The sequence below is a fragment of the Fukomys damarensis genome, unplaced genomic scaffold (genome assembly GCF_012274545.1).
Source record: "Fukomys damarensis isolate Sample0158 unplaced genomic scaffold, DMR_v1.0_HiC HiC_scaffold_37, whole genome shotgun sequence".
Classification (NCBI taxonomy): domain Eukaryota; kingdom Metazoa; phylum Chordata; class Mammalia; order Rodentia; family Bathyergidae; genus Fukomys; species Fukomys damarensis.
Genome location: NW_022900949.1, coordinates 51,695,691 through 51,710,672, shown reverse-complemented (window position 1 = coordinate 51,710,672; position 14,982 = coordinate 51,695,691). Strand labels below are relative to the sequence as shown.

General features: G+C 36.5%; 1 protein-coding gene across 2 annotated transcripts in view; it reads left to right on the top strand.

Moving 5' to 3' along the window:
- Positions 1–14,703, top strand: part of Pik3cb (phosphatidylinositol-4,5-bisphosphate 3-kinase catalytic subunit beta) — a 119,991-nt gene extending 105,288 nt beyond the window's left edge. For both annotated transcript variants that reach the window (XM_010625585.3, XM_010625586.3), the window contains 5 exons: positions 3,803–3,970; positions 4,739–4,862; positions 11,084–11,229; positions 12,330–12,462; positions 13,230–14,703. In XM_010625585.3, coding sequence (XP_010623887.1) covers positions 3,803–3,970; positions 4,739–4,862; positions 11,084–11,229; positions 12,330–12,462; positions 13,230–13,367 — 709 coding nt within the window. In that variant the 3' untranslated portion in view covers positions 13,368–14,703. The remainder of the gene's footprint in view (positions 1–3,802; positions 3,971–4,738; positions 4,863–11,083; positions 11,230–12,329; positions 12,463–13,229) is intronic.
- Positions 14,704–14,982: the final 279 nt, after the last annotated feature.

Below are 14,982 nucleotides of genomic sequence, written 5' to 3'. Positions count from 1 at the left end.
CTTGTATGGGGTTTTTTTTTTTTTTTTTTTTTTTTTTGGTGCCAGGTGTTGAACTCTGGTCCTTGTGCTTGCAAGGCAGGCTGCAGCACCACTGAGCTAAATCCCCAGCCCTGAAATCAGTTTTTTGATAGTTGTCTCCGTTCAGTTTTACAGTTGAGTTGCACTAGTGGAATTTACTTCCCTTTTAAGAGATTTATGCAGAAGTTAATATAAAGTATTTAATAATATTAGTATCATCAGTCTTGGAGTGGTAAAGGAAGAATGTGAAAATCATGCAAGTATGAGTTAAAGGACTTTACACTTTCCTTCTTTGAAAGCAGTGGGATAAAGCGCTACTCAAGACTTGGTTTAATGTCTGAGTCAAACCAGAGAAGAGGACCAGGGATTTAGCTCAGTGGCACCAAGTTTGCCTGGCAGGCACAAGGTCCTGAGTTCAGCCCCTGGTACTAAAAAATAACCAGAGAAGATACTGCATATCCATTAAGAATAAGCATATGGGGATGCTACTCTCTGTGTTGTGGAATTTATTTCATTTTTTAATTCTTGATTTAGTGTGAAAGGTAATACATTGCTCCTTGGATCAGAGTGTAATAGAAAGGAAGGTGCTGAGAGTGTTGGCATGGCCTTTATAAGATGTGTCCTTCAGTGCTTAAATAAGATGATCAGGGCTTCAAGAGTTTGTCCCCAGCTTGACTTCTGTCAAATTGTCTCTGACAAGGATGTTTTTTCCTTCCCGTTGTGAATGTTCCATCCTCAAGGCACTGAATGCTTTCATCCTTGCCTGCTTTTGAAGAGGAAGTTGTTGGATTTGTGCCTATTCTGGCTGCAAGTGGGGTGGAGGAGATGCAGGAAAGTGAGAAAGTGCACTTTAACCTGACGATGTTTGCTTTAAGTGTGTTGTGTCATGATAAAGATAAGGGTGTCAGTAAAAAACATTCACACTTCAAAGCTATCTTTCTTATTGAGAGATAAATGTCTTAAAGTAGAAGCAAATTAGTGCAGTTGTAAGCCAATTCATTGGTATACCAGTCTGCCAGGATTTAATCTGACAATTCTGCTTCCAACTTTATTTTGATAGAACTATAATTGAATATTTCATTGGAAAGAATTTTAGAAATTAAGCTCTCTTTGATGTAGTAGTTATGAACACACTAACACACTCATATACTCCCTCCTGCCGCCTCGCCCTCAATTTCCCTCTCGGCCTCTCCTCTGCCTCTCCTCTCATGTTTCATGAAGTCCAGATCCTTTCTGAATGTTTTCAGGAAGACAGAAATCTTTCCATGGCCTGCAGAGCCCTGCATGGTCTGCAGCACTTTACTCTGCTCTTCACCTTGCCTTTGTGCTTCACTTGCACTTCCCTCCAGCCCACCTGTCCTTCGTACTATTAGAGGTCTTTCTTGATCCCTGCCATGTTTTTTTGTCACTTCCTCCTCAAACAGAGGTTACATTCACATTGTGTCTTTGTGCTTTGGAATCTCAGTGAGATTAGGGACTGCTGATTTCTGTTTTACTATCTGACAAAATGTTTAGCACATAGTTGTATACAAATATTTTTTGAACCTATAAATTCTGTCCACTGCATTTTCTATAGTTACTGACTTTTACTTCAATCTTCTATTTTTCAAGTTACTTTAGTTACAATACAGTTTTAGGAAACTGGAGAAAACATTTACAACCAAAATGAGAAAAAGTCTTAGTACATAAAGAGTTCATACAAATTACTGAAGAAAATGTTGAAAATCCTAATAAGTTAAACAATAGGAACAGCTAATTCACCAAAGAAATTCTTAAGATAACCAAAAGAGATCTGAAAAGATTGCTGTCTTTACTAGGGATCCAATAAGTGCCAAAGTGAAATGCCACCTCTAAGCTTAGCAAAAATTATTTAAATCGATAATATAAAGTATCTTTCTAAAGTGTTATCTAAAGTGTTATGTTGGTAGCCACTTAATGGTTCTCAGGGAAAACATTGAGTCTCATCTCTCTGACAGACTACCAACTTTTCTGCATTTAATCACATCTTTTCAGTTAGTTATTATCATCAGGTAGTTTATAATCCTCTATGAGGAGGTAAGATTTCAGCCTAGGAAAAAGAAATCAGGCAGACTTGCTGATGTTACATTGATGTTCTTTTAACTCAGTATTCAGTCACTATAAAACATGCAGTGGTTCTTCATCCCCATCTGCCTCCCTTATCTACTTTTTTAAAATTTACATAAGAAGCAGAGACTGTTAAATAGTGACTCTGGAAACTGTTTTAAATGTAAAAGATGGTTTTACCTGGGTGTAGTGGTACACACCTGTAATCCCAGCACTCTGGAAGGCTGAGATAAGAAGATTGAAAGTTCAGATACAATTTAGGCAGTTGAACAATGTAGACCCTGTCCAAAAAAAAAAAAAAAAAAAAAAAAAAAGTAGGACAGGAGATGTAGCTCAGTACAAAGCAAAGGCCTTGACTTCAAGCCTGGGGATGGGTTGGGGGGAAAGGTTAGAGACGTACAGATCCAATTTTAAGTTTTGGATCTTAGTTTAATGTGTGACTTTGGGCAAGTTACTTACATTCCTCATTGGTAAAATTGGGAATTTACCTTATAAAGATTTTGTTATTATACTGTTTATTGATTACACTGTACCTTTTTGTATTGGGCATATTCTCAGATCCTAAAGTTACAGCAGTGAATAAAGCATTTCTGATAGACTTTCATCCTAATAGGGAAAAGAGGAAAAAATAAAATAAAATTTACAAGATGCTGGAGTATATTGAGGTATATATAGGAAAGTAAAGCAGTGAAGGGATAGTGAGTTTTGCATTGGGGAAAATACTGTCATTTTGAGTATGATTGTGGATGTTCTTACTGAGATATTGACATTTCAGCAAAGACTTCAAAAAGGAAAGGTGATAACCCATGTAGCTGTCTTAGGAAAGAATATTCTAAAGAGAGAAAATAGTACATATAAATGAATGAAGTGTTGTGTTTGATATATTTGAGGAACAGCAAGGAGGCCAGTGTGCTAGAACCAAAATTAGCAATGAGAGGATTAAAAAACATTAAGGGAAACCACTGAAGAAGAAGGCCTTGTGAGCTATTGTAAGCATATTGACTTTACTCTAGGAAGCCATTGCAGAAAGTTTGATTAGGGATATGATATAAATAGAGTGTGAAAAAATATTGAATTATTCAGGTAAAGGCGAATAGTGACTTGGACTAGGGTGTTAGATGAGGAAAGGTGGAAATGAAAAAATTAGAGTCTGGATACATTTTCAGGGTAGATAAATTAAATGCTGGCAGGGGTGGGGAGACAGAGGAGAGGAAGAGAGAGGGGGGAAGGGAGGGAGGGAGATCAAAGATGACCTTGAGGTTCTGGAGCTTGAGCAACTAGAAGGATGAAGTTGTCCTTAACAGAGATAATGTGTGTAGTATTTATCCTGGTACCTGGTAACTATTTATGTGTTTCATAAAGGATGATCCCATTCTCATTGTAAAGTAAAAACAAAGGGCTTTTCTGTTATCCAGTATGTGTCTGTGTAACCCCATAAGCAAATAGAATGTTTCACCAGAATAATTCTATAACATGGTATATCTAACTGGAATATTGGAAGTTTGGTAAACCATTTCTATATATTGGCAAGAATTTTATTCCCTCACAGAAGGTAGAGCTTGTATTTTTCCATATGGCACTGGTACAGGAATGAGTAACAGCAAGTGTGTCACTAATATTCAAGTTTTTTTTAAATGAAAAGAGAAACAACATTTCATTTAAGGAAAATCTGACTTGTTATGCTCATTTTTCCTTTCAGGATGCTGCCTTATGGTTGTTTAGCCACAGGAGATCGCTCTGGCCTCATTGAAGTTGTGAGCACCTCTGAAACAATTGCTGACATTCAGCTGAACAGTAGCAATGTGGCTGCTGCAGCGGCCTTCAATAAAGATGCCCTTCTGAACTGGCTTAAAGAATACAATTCCGGGTTAGTTTAATTAACCTTCTTCTATACAAACAGACAAATGCCTGTTCTCTGCAAAGAAATCATCAGTGTCATCGAGTAAATACTAATTTTATGTATTACTACTTCATTTCAGTTAAAAACATAGTGACACATAGGCCTTCCTAAAATCTTATGGATAGTTAACATTGAATTCTACTTTATCTAGAACAGATTTTAGAGGCCCTGCAATGAGATCACTGTACAATGTAAGAATTTAAGTATTTTTAAAATAGCATATTAAAAATTTCAAGTGCATCAACTGTAATTATGTGATTATATGAAATTAAGTCTTAAATTTTTAATAGATTTATTTTGTGATAGAAATAAATGAGTTTGTAGAATGTGATCTCTCCACACTAAAAAACAGTTCTTAGAATTCTGTTATTTCTGGTTATGGTGCTGGACAAGCATTAGTATATAGGAAATAAAGGAATTTCACAGCATAGCAGGAATGATCCAGCAAAGTGCATGGATGTCTCTTACTGTTGTACATATGAACATGAACCCATCCTCATTGAAATGTGATTAGTAGGACACAGAAATTTGAATTGTCCAGGCCCATTTATCTAATGTCTTTGAAGTGAGCTTGACTTCTTGTCTTTGGACAATTCAGCATGTTATGTTAATATGGTTTTAGCAGCTTGGTGTTGTAACTTCTCACAATTTAAAAAGAAGACAGGTGTGTTTGGGTCCTTTCTCATAGATTTAGAGGGTGAACACCACTGTTGGTTCTGTTTTGTTTTGTTTCAGGGATGACCTGGACCGAGCCATTGAAGAGTTTACCCTGTCCTGTGCTGGCTACTGTGTAGCTTCTTATGTCCTTGGGATTGGTGACAGACATAGTGACAACATAATGGTCAAAAAAACTGGCCAGGTGAGTGATACCAGAGTCTGACAAGGGCCTCAGTATGTTAAACCATGCCTTTGTCTTTACCTCAATTTCCCATAGACCCTTATTTTATATACTGTCTGCTTTACATACTCATTGTTTGCTTTAAAAATGGTAAGCATTTACTTAAACATTTTAAAAGATTATTGTGATTATTTAAAACTGGCCTTTTCTTTCAATACAAGAAATTGTATTTGGGATATAGGTAGGAGTAGGTTATGTGCTAGACATACTGACTTTGGGGTGGGGATTGAGCCAGGTCCTTGCTGTGTAGTCCAGACGGGCCTCAAACTCACTGTGCCCAGGCTGCCCTCAAACTTGTGATCCTCCTGCCTCTGCCTCCCAAGTGCTGGGATTACAGGCATGAACCACCACACCCTGTAGGACATACTGACTTTAAGCAGTACTAAAAAACAGGATAAATCATGCTTAGGTCATTTTCGCATTTAAAACATCAAATTTAACCATACATGGAAGTAAGGAGAAAAGTAATGTAATACCGTACCATTTTGAAGTAGCTAGAGAAGCTCAGTAACACTTTTCAAGTGAATTTCTGGGTGCTGTAACTTGCATTAAATTTTTGATATCATGGATAATTTTTCAGTTTAGCTACCCCTAGAATTATTCTCACTAGAAACATACCAAAATGGAAATATCTGAGTGACCTTGTACAAAACCTTGCTTTCAGTGGAACACAGCTTAACTCCTGGGAGTTCTGGATAGTTCTAGCAAGCACCTTGAAAAGTTGAACCTTTGGTCCATATTTAAAAGATTTCTAATGATTTTGGTTAGTCAGAGTGGATGTTTTAGTTTATCTGTATTTTTTACTCTTATCCTTTTAAAGTAATAATGAGGAATAAGAAGAAAAACATAAACCCAAGAAGTAAAAAATGATAGGAAAAGAAGCTACATAGGATGAAATACATCGACAGGTTTGGAAATGACAGAGGTGAAAGGAGAGATGGCAGTAATTTAGTAGAGCTGAGAAAATGGAAATCTGAGCAATTGTTGAGAGCTGTGACAGTCTCAGTAAAACTGTGGAAGCACCAAGAACTGCTCAAGATCCCAGATATGAGATGAGATTAAAAATAGAATTGGTTGGCAGTTCATATATGGAGCAGTTATTGCTGAAGTCCTCTTCCTTACCTCAAGAATGACATAAAGATTATTCTCTGAAGGGCCAGGGATTTAGCTCAGTGGTTCTGCTTCCTGCCTCGCAAGCACAAGGACCCGAGTTCGATCCCTAGTACCAAAAACAAACAAACAACCAAAAAACAAGATTATTCTCTGAAGAAACTCACTTTTCTGACTCAAGAACACTAGGTTCTACCAAGGCTAAGGAAAAGGTATATTAAAAATGGGGATGAAGTAAAAGATGGCACAGTAAGTGGTATAATCTGCAGCCACTTCTACTTGCTTAGCTCCAAGAACAATGGCAGTCAAGTGTATATCAACTCTCAGAGGAGATATCTGATTGGTTCCTTGAGAAACACCTGACAATTGAGGTCTTTCCCCCTGTATAGGCCAGGAAGCTCACTGATCAACAAACAAACATACCATGTACACAGAATTGTTATTTAGCTTTTTAGTGACTAATTATTAAATATGAATGGTTAGCAAAGGATTCACAGATAACTTTTATTTTGTTTTGTTGTGTTTTGATTTGGTGGTACCAGGGATCAAACTCAGGACCTTGTGCTTGCAAGGCAGGCACAGCACCACTGAGCTGAATTCCCTGTCCAACAGGTAACTTTTTGATCAGCAACCAAAAATTTGTTTTTTTTTAAATCATGTGTAGCATATTGTTTACAATACATTGTTATTAGCTACAGCCACCATGTTGTATAGTGCTCTCTTGAACCTATTCCTGGGAAATGAAATTTTTATCCTTGCGTCAGTGCTTCGCCACCCCAACCCCCTGGTAACCACCATTCTTCTCTCTACAGGACTAACAGACTTTTTTTTTTTTTCATAAAATTTTTACTTGAAAAAATGTTTTTACAAAATATTCTAATCAAAGAGACTTTTCCATAGGGTACATGTAGCTTTCTGCCCTAAAGATTACAGTATTACATCCAAAGGCGAGAGTTTTTTTTAAATAGCCACCTAGCTGCAAAACCTACAAGAGAAGTAAATTTTTTTAAGTGCCTTTAAAATGCAAAAGCAAGGAATATAATTGTTGAATCCATTGAAATTTTAAAGGTTTCTTTAAAATGATCCATATGGTATGCACAACATCACAGCAGGTACAAAACTGCTTGTATTTAGTTTGAAACACAAAAATAATGCATATGAACAGTATTCTTTGAAAAATAATTTGAAATGCTACCACTACATCATAAGACCAACTCAGACAGTATTGAAAGAATTAACAAACACGCTGAATATTAAAGCATTCAAACATTTACTTTGAATTTTTTTCATACCACTCACTGATTAGGATAAAAAAGTTGCTGCCAAATGAACTCAGGATGCCTTATTTCACACTACATGTAACATGTTTTGCTATGTATATTCTAAAAGCGCACAATTAGGTTTTAGGATGTAAACTCTCATTTCCTAGCTTTTCTGTTGCAGTCTGGCAGCTTTGAACTTTGAAACCCTTTTGCAGTTTCCTCTGCTGTTTCTGACAGAATTTCTTTTCTCTCCAGAATGGTGGATAGTACAGGATGAGCAATGGCTGGCTGTGGTGTTAAGGAGGATGATAAAAATTCTTTTTCTAGTACAGTTCCAGAAAAAGCCTTAGGTGCTCCCAATGAGGACAACAGTTTCTTTTGATGATTTTCTTCTTGTAGTTCCTCTTCCATAATGCTCTCACTGGTGTCACTGCAAGTGGCTTCTTCACAGCTAATACTCAAAACCCCACCTTTCATCAAATTCAGTATCATGGCTTTCACTAATATCACTGCAAACACTGTTCTCTCTGCTTCGAGACTTGAGAATTGATTTATGAGGGACATATTCTCCATTCACAACATCAACAAAAACTCTGTAAATGTCAGCAGGAGTTCTCATAGTAGGTGGCTTGTGGGCAGAATGACCACTTCCAGAGCTGTTTTTTTATTTATGTTTGGCTTCTTCTTTTCACTGAATTTTAAAGTAGTATTTTTCCCAATATTTATTCAGACCCTCTTGGGAAAAGTATATTGTGGGTACAGAATTATCTCCCATCCCTGAAGCATCATGGTCATTTTCATTATCACTACCACCATCATAATCATCTTCTTTTTCATTTATCATCATCTTCATTACTGCGATAAGAATGTGAACCATTCACTGAACAGTTCAATTTACTATTCACTTGGCCTTTGAATAGTTCTGAACTTACAACACCTGAAATTTTTGGTTTAGAATGAGGTTTATGAGCAATTCATTGTTTTCCTTTAAATTCAAAGTCACTTTTAATTTCTTCCCTTATGTCAATAATATCACCTGCAGCATCACTCATTTTCTGCAAATCTGTGAATTCAACTCTGGATTCAGAATTTTTCATCACTTTTTAAAAATCATGTATTTTTTTTTTTTTTATATGTTCGTTCTGGTGCTCAAACCCACAGCCTGCTTTGTGGAGCACTTTACAAACCAGTTGTCCTCAAGTAAAACAGTCACTTCATTGGTATGCACATGTTTTCCTGGCGTGAAGGCAAAGGGGCCAAATGGTACCATGATATTATAAGAGAGCTTATTAGGCAAAGTACTGAGCATTATAGTCATCTACCTTCTTCCAATGCTTTATTTTCTCTTGGCAGTTAGTGATCACCTGTAATGCAGTGTCTTTCAGTGTTAGGGAGTGATCCCATGGCCTTGCACAGGCTCACAATGTGCTTGTACCACTGAACTATATACCTCTAGCCCCCTAGATTAACAGATATTTGAGGGAAGCTTCCACTATGCAAGACAGAGACCTCTCTCTCTTCAAAGTGGCAGGAAAAGGACCCAGGGAAAACAAAATAACTGAAGTAAAGAGAGGATGATTTTAAAAATTAAAATTGAGAAAGGACAGAAAAAGAAGGCATTACTACATCTATGTAATAGATTCTATTTTTTTTAATTTGGAAAATAGAGATCTTAGAAATAGGAACAAAGAATTATAATAAAAGTAATGTAAAGATCTTGTGGCAGGCACAGATGTAAATGCATTACATATGTCAGTATCTTTGATCCTCATGATAATCTTTTAACAGCAAAGTACTATTATCCCCATTTTATGGGTAAGAAATTGAGAGCAGAGAATGGCATTGTAGGATTTACACCTGGCAATTTGGCTCAAACCACTATGCCTTAATTCATATATTTATGAATGAATATAGATATTCATATATGTGTGTATGTATTAGAAAAACAGTACAAAAATGATAAAACCCAGATCTAATTAAAGTCAGATCACATTACCAGATCTAATAAGATCTTAGAAGTAACAGATAAAAAGAGGAAGAGAAGGAGGTTACCAATAAATAATGTAAAACATTTTTCACAGCTAATGTTCATAAACATCCCATTAAAAGAGCACAGATGTTTGCTTATAATTGAAGAAGACCTTTATGAAGCCCTCACTATTGCAGTGCGTCAGACATAAAGAAAAGGTTTAAATCCTTCCCAGAGACATAGTAGTCCACATGCCAGAGTTTAGGAGTCATAGTAACTTGGATTCTCAAGAACTACCTTGGAAATTTTAAGACAGTGAAAGTTAGACTTCGTAATTTTGACCAGAAATTATTTTTAACCTAGAATTGTGTAATCAGTCAGTCAGACATAAAGGTGGAATAGGCATTTAAAAATATGCAACATCTCCAAAGCTTTACCTCTTTTTCTTTTCTTTTTTCTTTTTCCCTTTTCAGACAGCAACTGGCTAAGTTGCCCAGGCTGGCTTCAAATCTCAATCTTCTTGCTTCACTCAGTCTCCCAAGTAGCTGGGATTATAGGCTTGTGCCACTGTGGCTGGCTTTCTGCTCTGCCTCTTCTCAGGAGGCTGCTGGAATAAGGACATCCACCAAAACAAAAGTCCTTGAGAGTCTGTCATTGTGCAAAATATTTTTATCTGTCATAAGTGGTGGGTAGGTAAAGCAATACTGACATCTAGTGATTAGACAGCAGGGATGCTAAACACCATACAGTGTGTAAGACAATCCCATAACAAAGAATTATACAGCCTAAAGTGTCTGTAGTGCCAGTATTAAGAAACCCAAAAAGAATGTGATGTGGGACTTAGGAAAGTGGAGCTTCAAATGAGGAGAGAATGAAGAGAAAGCCCAGGATGATAACTACGTAACACCCTTGCCACACCCTGTGGGAAATAATTTTGAAAATAATTTTTGGATTCTTAAGGAGAGTTTGTGGAGAATTAATGATAGTGTTATAAACACTAAGCAAACAAACCAAAAAAGAAATTTTATAGGAAAAAATGAGCCAAAACTAAAATGAAATGTAGTTATAACACTACCACTGGCTTAATTTTGAAGTGTATTTACATAATCTGAACAATACCAACACTGAATACTGATTTAATGAGAAGTTATGACACTGTTACATTACATTGAATTATGTTAACACAAAAGTACTCAGTCTCTTTCCATAGTAATAGTAATATAAAATTAGCAAGTAAAAGTAAATACAAATAATACCTAGACAGATGGAGTCAGCTACTAGGGAAACCATGTACAAGAGTCAATCAGAGTTACGTCTAAGCAGTAGCACTGAAGGAAGGGAGCTCGTAAGGCAAGTATATACTCTTGTTATGTTGTTATGTTTTATACAATTACTTGACTTTTTTAAAAAATCAGACATGTTTATTATTTGGACGTAGTTTTCTTTATAAAGATTCTACCACCAGGTATTTCCAGGACTCTGCTTCTAGCAGTCTGGGAGACTAAGGCAGGAGGATTGCAAGTTCAGCTTAGCATTTTAGGAAGAGCCTGTCTATAAATGAATGAATAAATGGGAATATAGCTCAGTATAAAATCCCTGTGTTCAATCCCCAGTAAAGGGAAGGGAGGATTTCTCCTTTCCCATTGGGTATATGCAATTTAATATTAAGGTTATTCTTGAGTGTAAAAGACCTAAGAGTATTAGAATTCTTCCCGAGTGACTGAGGGGGCTATAAATAGGACTCATATGTGAGTGAGTGTAGTATATAAAAGTGAGGACAGCAGAGATCTTGCCTTTCAATTTGGAACCACCAGAAAAATTAAATCTCATTTTCTTTCCAGCTCTTCCACATTGACTTTGGACATATTCTTGGAAATTTCAAATCTAAATTTGGCATTAAAAGAGAACGAGTGCCTTTTATTCTTACATATGATTTCATTCATGTCATTCAACAAGGAAAAACAGGAAACACAGAGAAGTTTGGCCGGTGAGTATTACCCCTAAGTCAAAGCTAAACCATCTAACATTTTCACATCTGATCTGCTGTACTAGTATTTCCTAACAGTTTGTTTGGATCTAAAAGATAGGCAGTCTGACAACATGAGGCTTTGACAACATGAGGCTTCAAGGGGAATTTGCCGGTTTCCTTGGATGGTTGAGAAATACTCAAGAAAGAGAAACTGAAAACGCTGGGCATTTGAATAAAATTACTGTATTTCATTGCAACAGTACACCACCTTTTTCCTCTTTCAGTAAATTCTCTGAACCATTAAGACATTTGACATTAAGACATCGAGAGAACAGGTGTTTTGCCCTCATTCTGTATGGAAAACAATAAGGGAGCCCGGGTTCAGTCTTTGTGATCTTTTCCTCCTACTTGTATATTCTGAAACATACTACTTGTCTTCTTGCCTTGTTTCTGTATTTCAAAATATGGACAAGACTATTAAATTTCAGGGCTATTGTGGTAAGTAGAGACATATATCATGTAGTCAAAATACACTGTTTGCTTAACAAATGATTATTTATTGTCATTTCTAGTTCTGCCTGGGTCTATGCAGAATATACCTCTCTGGGTCCTATTTTTTGCTTATTGGCAACTTAAAGAGCATAGGACTGGGTGGTCTTCTTGAGTCATCCTTAGGAGGGAGAGTGAATGCAGGACAATAGGGAGCAGCAATGTAAAAGCATTGATGGACATTGGGGTAGGGGAGGGCATTTGAAAACAGACTGAAAATCCAGAAGCGTGTTCAGAAATCTTCATTTTTTTATAATTATCACTTTTTCAATCATCAATTGTTTTATGTCATGGAACATAAAATGCCTAGATTGTTAGATTGCCTTTATCACAGAATTTCAATTTAGTTTTGTTTTTGTAAAAGATACATGCATGATTTTTGAGAATCTAATTATAAAAATTTAATTGGGATAGTTTTCACATGAGTAAAAATCAGAAATGAACCTTTAGTTCAGCAGCAGTGTTTCAGTTCTAACAGAAGGTCTAAGTATGTCTTCTTATTTTCCTTTATGAAATGTGCTGTCTTCCCTCAAATATTCTACTCATGTTGTTTGCCACGTCAACGAAAGATTTCGCCAGTGTTGTGAAGATGCATATCTGATTTTACGAAGGCATGGGAATCTGTTCATCACTCTCTTTGCACTGATGTTGACTGCAGGGCTTCCTGAGCTCACATCAGTCAAGGATATACAGTATCTTAAGGTACAAAGACTTTGTGGGCATGGAGCTCAATTAGAGCTGCCGGTTTCATACAAATGGCTGAAGGCAGTGAAACAAAGTAATTTTCTCTGAGGTAGTTTTTCCCCAAGAGGAAAAGAATCTGAAAAGTTCATATGAAGGAGGAATTTTGAAAGAAGATCTTGGCTGGACATGATGGTACACACTTGTAATCCCAGAACTCTGAGTCTGTGGAGGAGGGGGAGGATCTCAAGTACAAGTCCACCTGGGCAACTCAGGGACTTAGCAAGACTCCATCTCAAAATTTAATAAAAGAGATGAGAATGTAGCTCAATGCAAAGGCTTTGGATTCAGTCTCCTATACTGCCAAAAGAAGGAAGGAAAGGAAAGGAAGAAAGGTAGGGAAGGAAAGGAGAGGGAAGGAGAAATGTAAAAAGGAAAACTTATAACAGATTATTTCCCCTTTAGTGGAAGAGACTTTTATTGGGTAGTGGCTATCTTACACTCCCCTATTTCCACCTCACTGAAAGACCAAGGAGTAGCAACGTTGCTTTTCAGCAATCTTCCTTTTACTCACCAGGGTATTAGTCAGCAGCTGAGTGCCTTGCAATAATTATAAATTAATTTCATCTTCAAAAACATTGGTGAGGTCATCATACTACCTTCCTGTTCATTTTCCATTCTACAAATGATATTTAAATAAGAACATATAGCACTCTCTTTAAGATTTTGATGTTCGCACATCTGTACTTGGGATAGTTAAAACCTTTTTTTTTTCCTTTCATTTTTAGGACTCTCTTGCCTTAGGAAAGAGTGATGAAGAAGCACTCAAACAATTTAAGCAAAAATTTGATGAGGCACTCAGGGAAAGCTGGACGACTAAAGTGAACTGGATGGCCCACACAGTTCGGAAAGACTACAGATCTTAACATCAGCCTTCGCTCCTAATGTATCTTTTAGTTTTGTTTTATTTTCATTTTGCACTTGCACTAAAATGAACATGATCATGCCAGAGATGTTATAAAGGGAATAAAATCCTGGAACTCAGTTAAATTAAGAACAAGGCATCCCACAGAATCTAATCTGAACAATCCCTGACAAGCACTCTGCTTTTTTAATGCTTCCAAGACTCATTGTGAATCCTGTCCACATTATGGATAATCATTTCCTGCTGACTTTGCACGCCAAGGAATGCTACTAGGGATTATCTGATATCGTATTCTTTTATAATAAGTGTTTGGTACTTTTCCCAAAAGTTGTAAATACTTTTCAGTGTTGTGACCAAATGTTACCACTCCGCCAAGAATTTATCCACACTTGGGGGCTGGGGGATGACCTTACTCCCAAAATAAGGCTTCCAAGAAAGGTATCTTCCTTACCTTTTTAAACTGTAAACTACAAATTATGATATAATTTCATTGATTAGTTTTCAGAAGAAATATTTTACATCTGTGGAAAGTCATTAATTCTTTTGTTAATATTTATTTACCATGATAGCATCATTCCAACCAGACTTGATGAAAATCTGCTGGTGAGGCAAATACACACACACACACACACACACACACACACACACACAGCATATATATTTATAATATTTCTAGTGGGAGTTCTATATAAAAAAGATGCTTCTTTGGTATTCTTCATCCTGTGTTTTAAAGTTTTTCAAAAAGCAGAGCTTTTTCCTAAGTTACTTTTTAAGTTAATTAACTGAGATCCAGTTCTTCCATTTGCCTCTGTAATGAGGCACATATTAATACAGTTTTTATATGATATCTATGAAAGAGTTAACTTCATAGAGTGTAATACTTGAGCAAATGTATCCAAGAAAGAAAGCAGATGAAAAGCAACCTATTTATGGAATAAACTCCAGATTTAAAATTCAGTATTTTAGTAAAATGCCAGCTGTTCTTACTGTATTTATTAAAACATAATAATGTGAGTTTTCAGGATATTAGTTCAAATTGAAATGGTTTCATGCCATATGGAAATCTTAATTTATTTGTTGAGGTACCATGTATTTAGGGTGCTAGGTGGCAAATGTTAATATGTGCAATAGGAACTACTGGTTTGAATGTGTAAATGGATGCTCTGAGTACTGGCAACATCCAGCAAAAACTACTGCTTATTCTCTCTCCAAAGAATATTGGGAGCTCTCAATCCTCAATGACATGGAAAGACAACTGAGTACTTGCCCTGTGACTGAGTTTTCTGTAGGAATTTTATTAAAGATTGTTTAATTTTGTTGTCCTTTATGTTCTCAGTCAAATAAATGGGTGAGTTGGTTTTGGCTATTCTTGGGATGTCTGGGTTTCTTCTTTGTAATCAGCATAGTCCTTTAGAACTTGCCACTAGGACTCCAAGAAATGGCACCTGCCTGTAATCTCAGCACTTAGAAGGTTGAGGCAGAATTGCTGCAAGTTCAAGACCAGCCTGGGCTACACAGTCAGTTCAAGGTCAGCTTGAATTATAGAGTGAGACCCTGTCACAAAGGAAAAAAAGGGGGGGGGCCAGGTCAGTAGACAAGCCAGTTTAAGAAGGAGG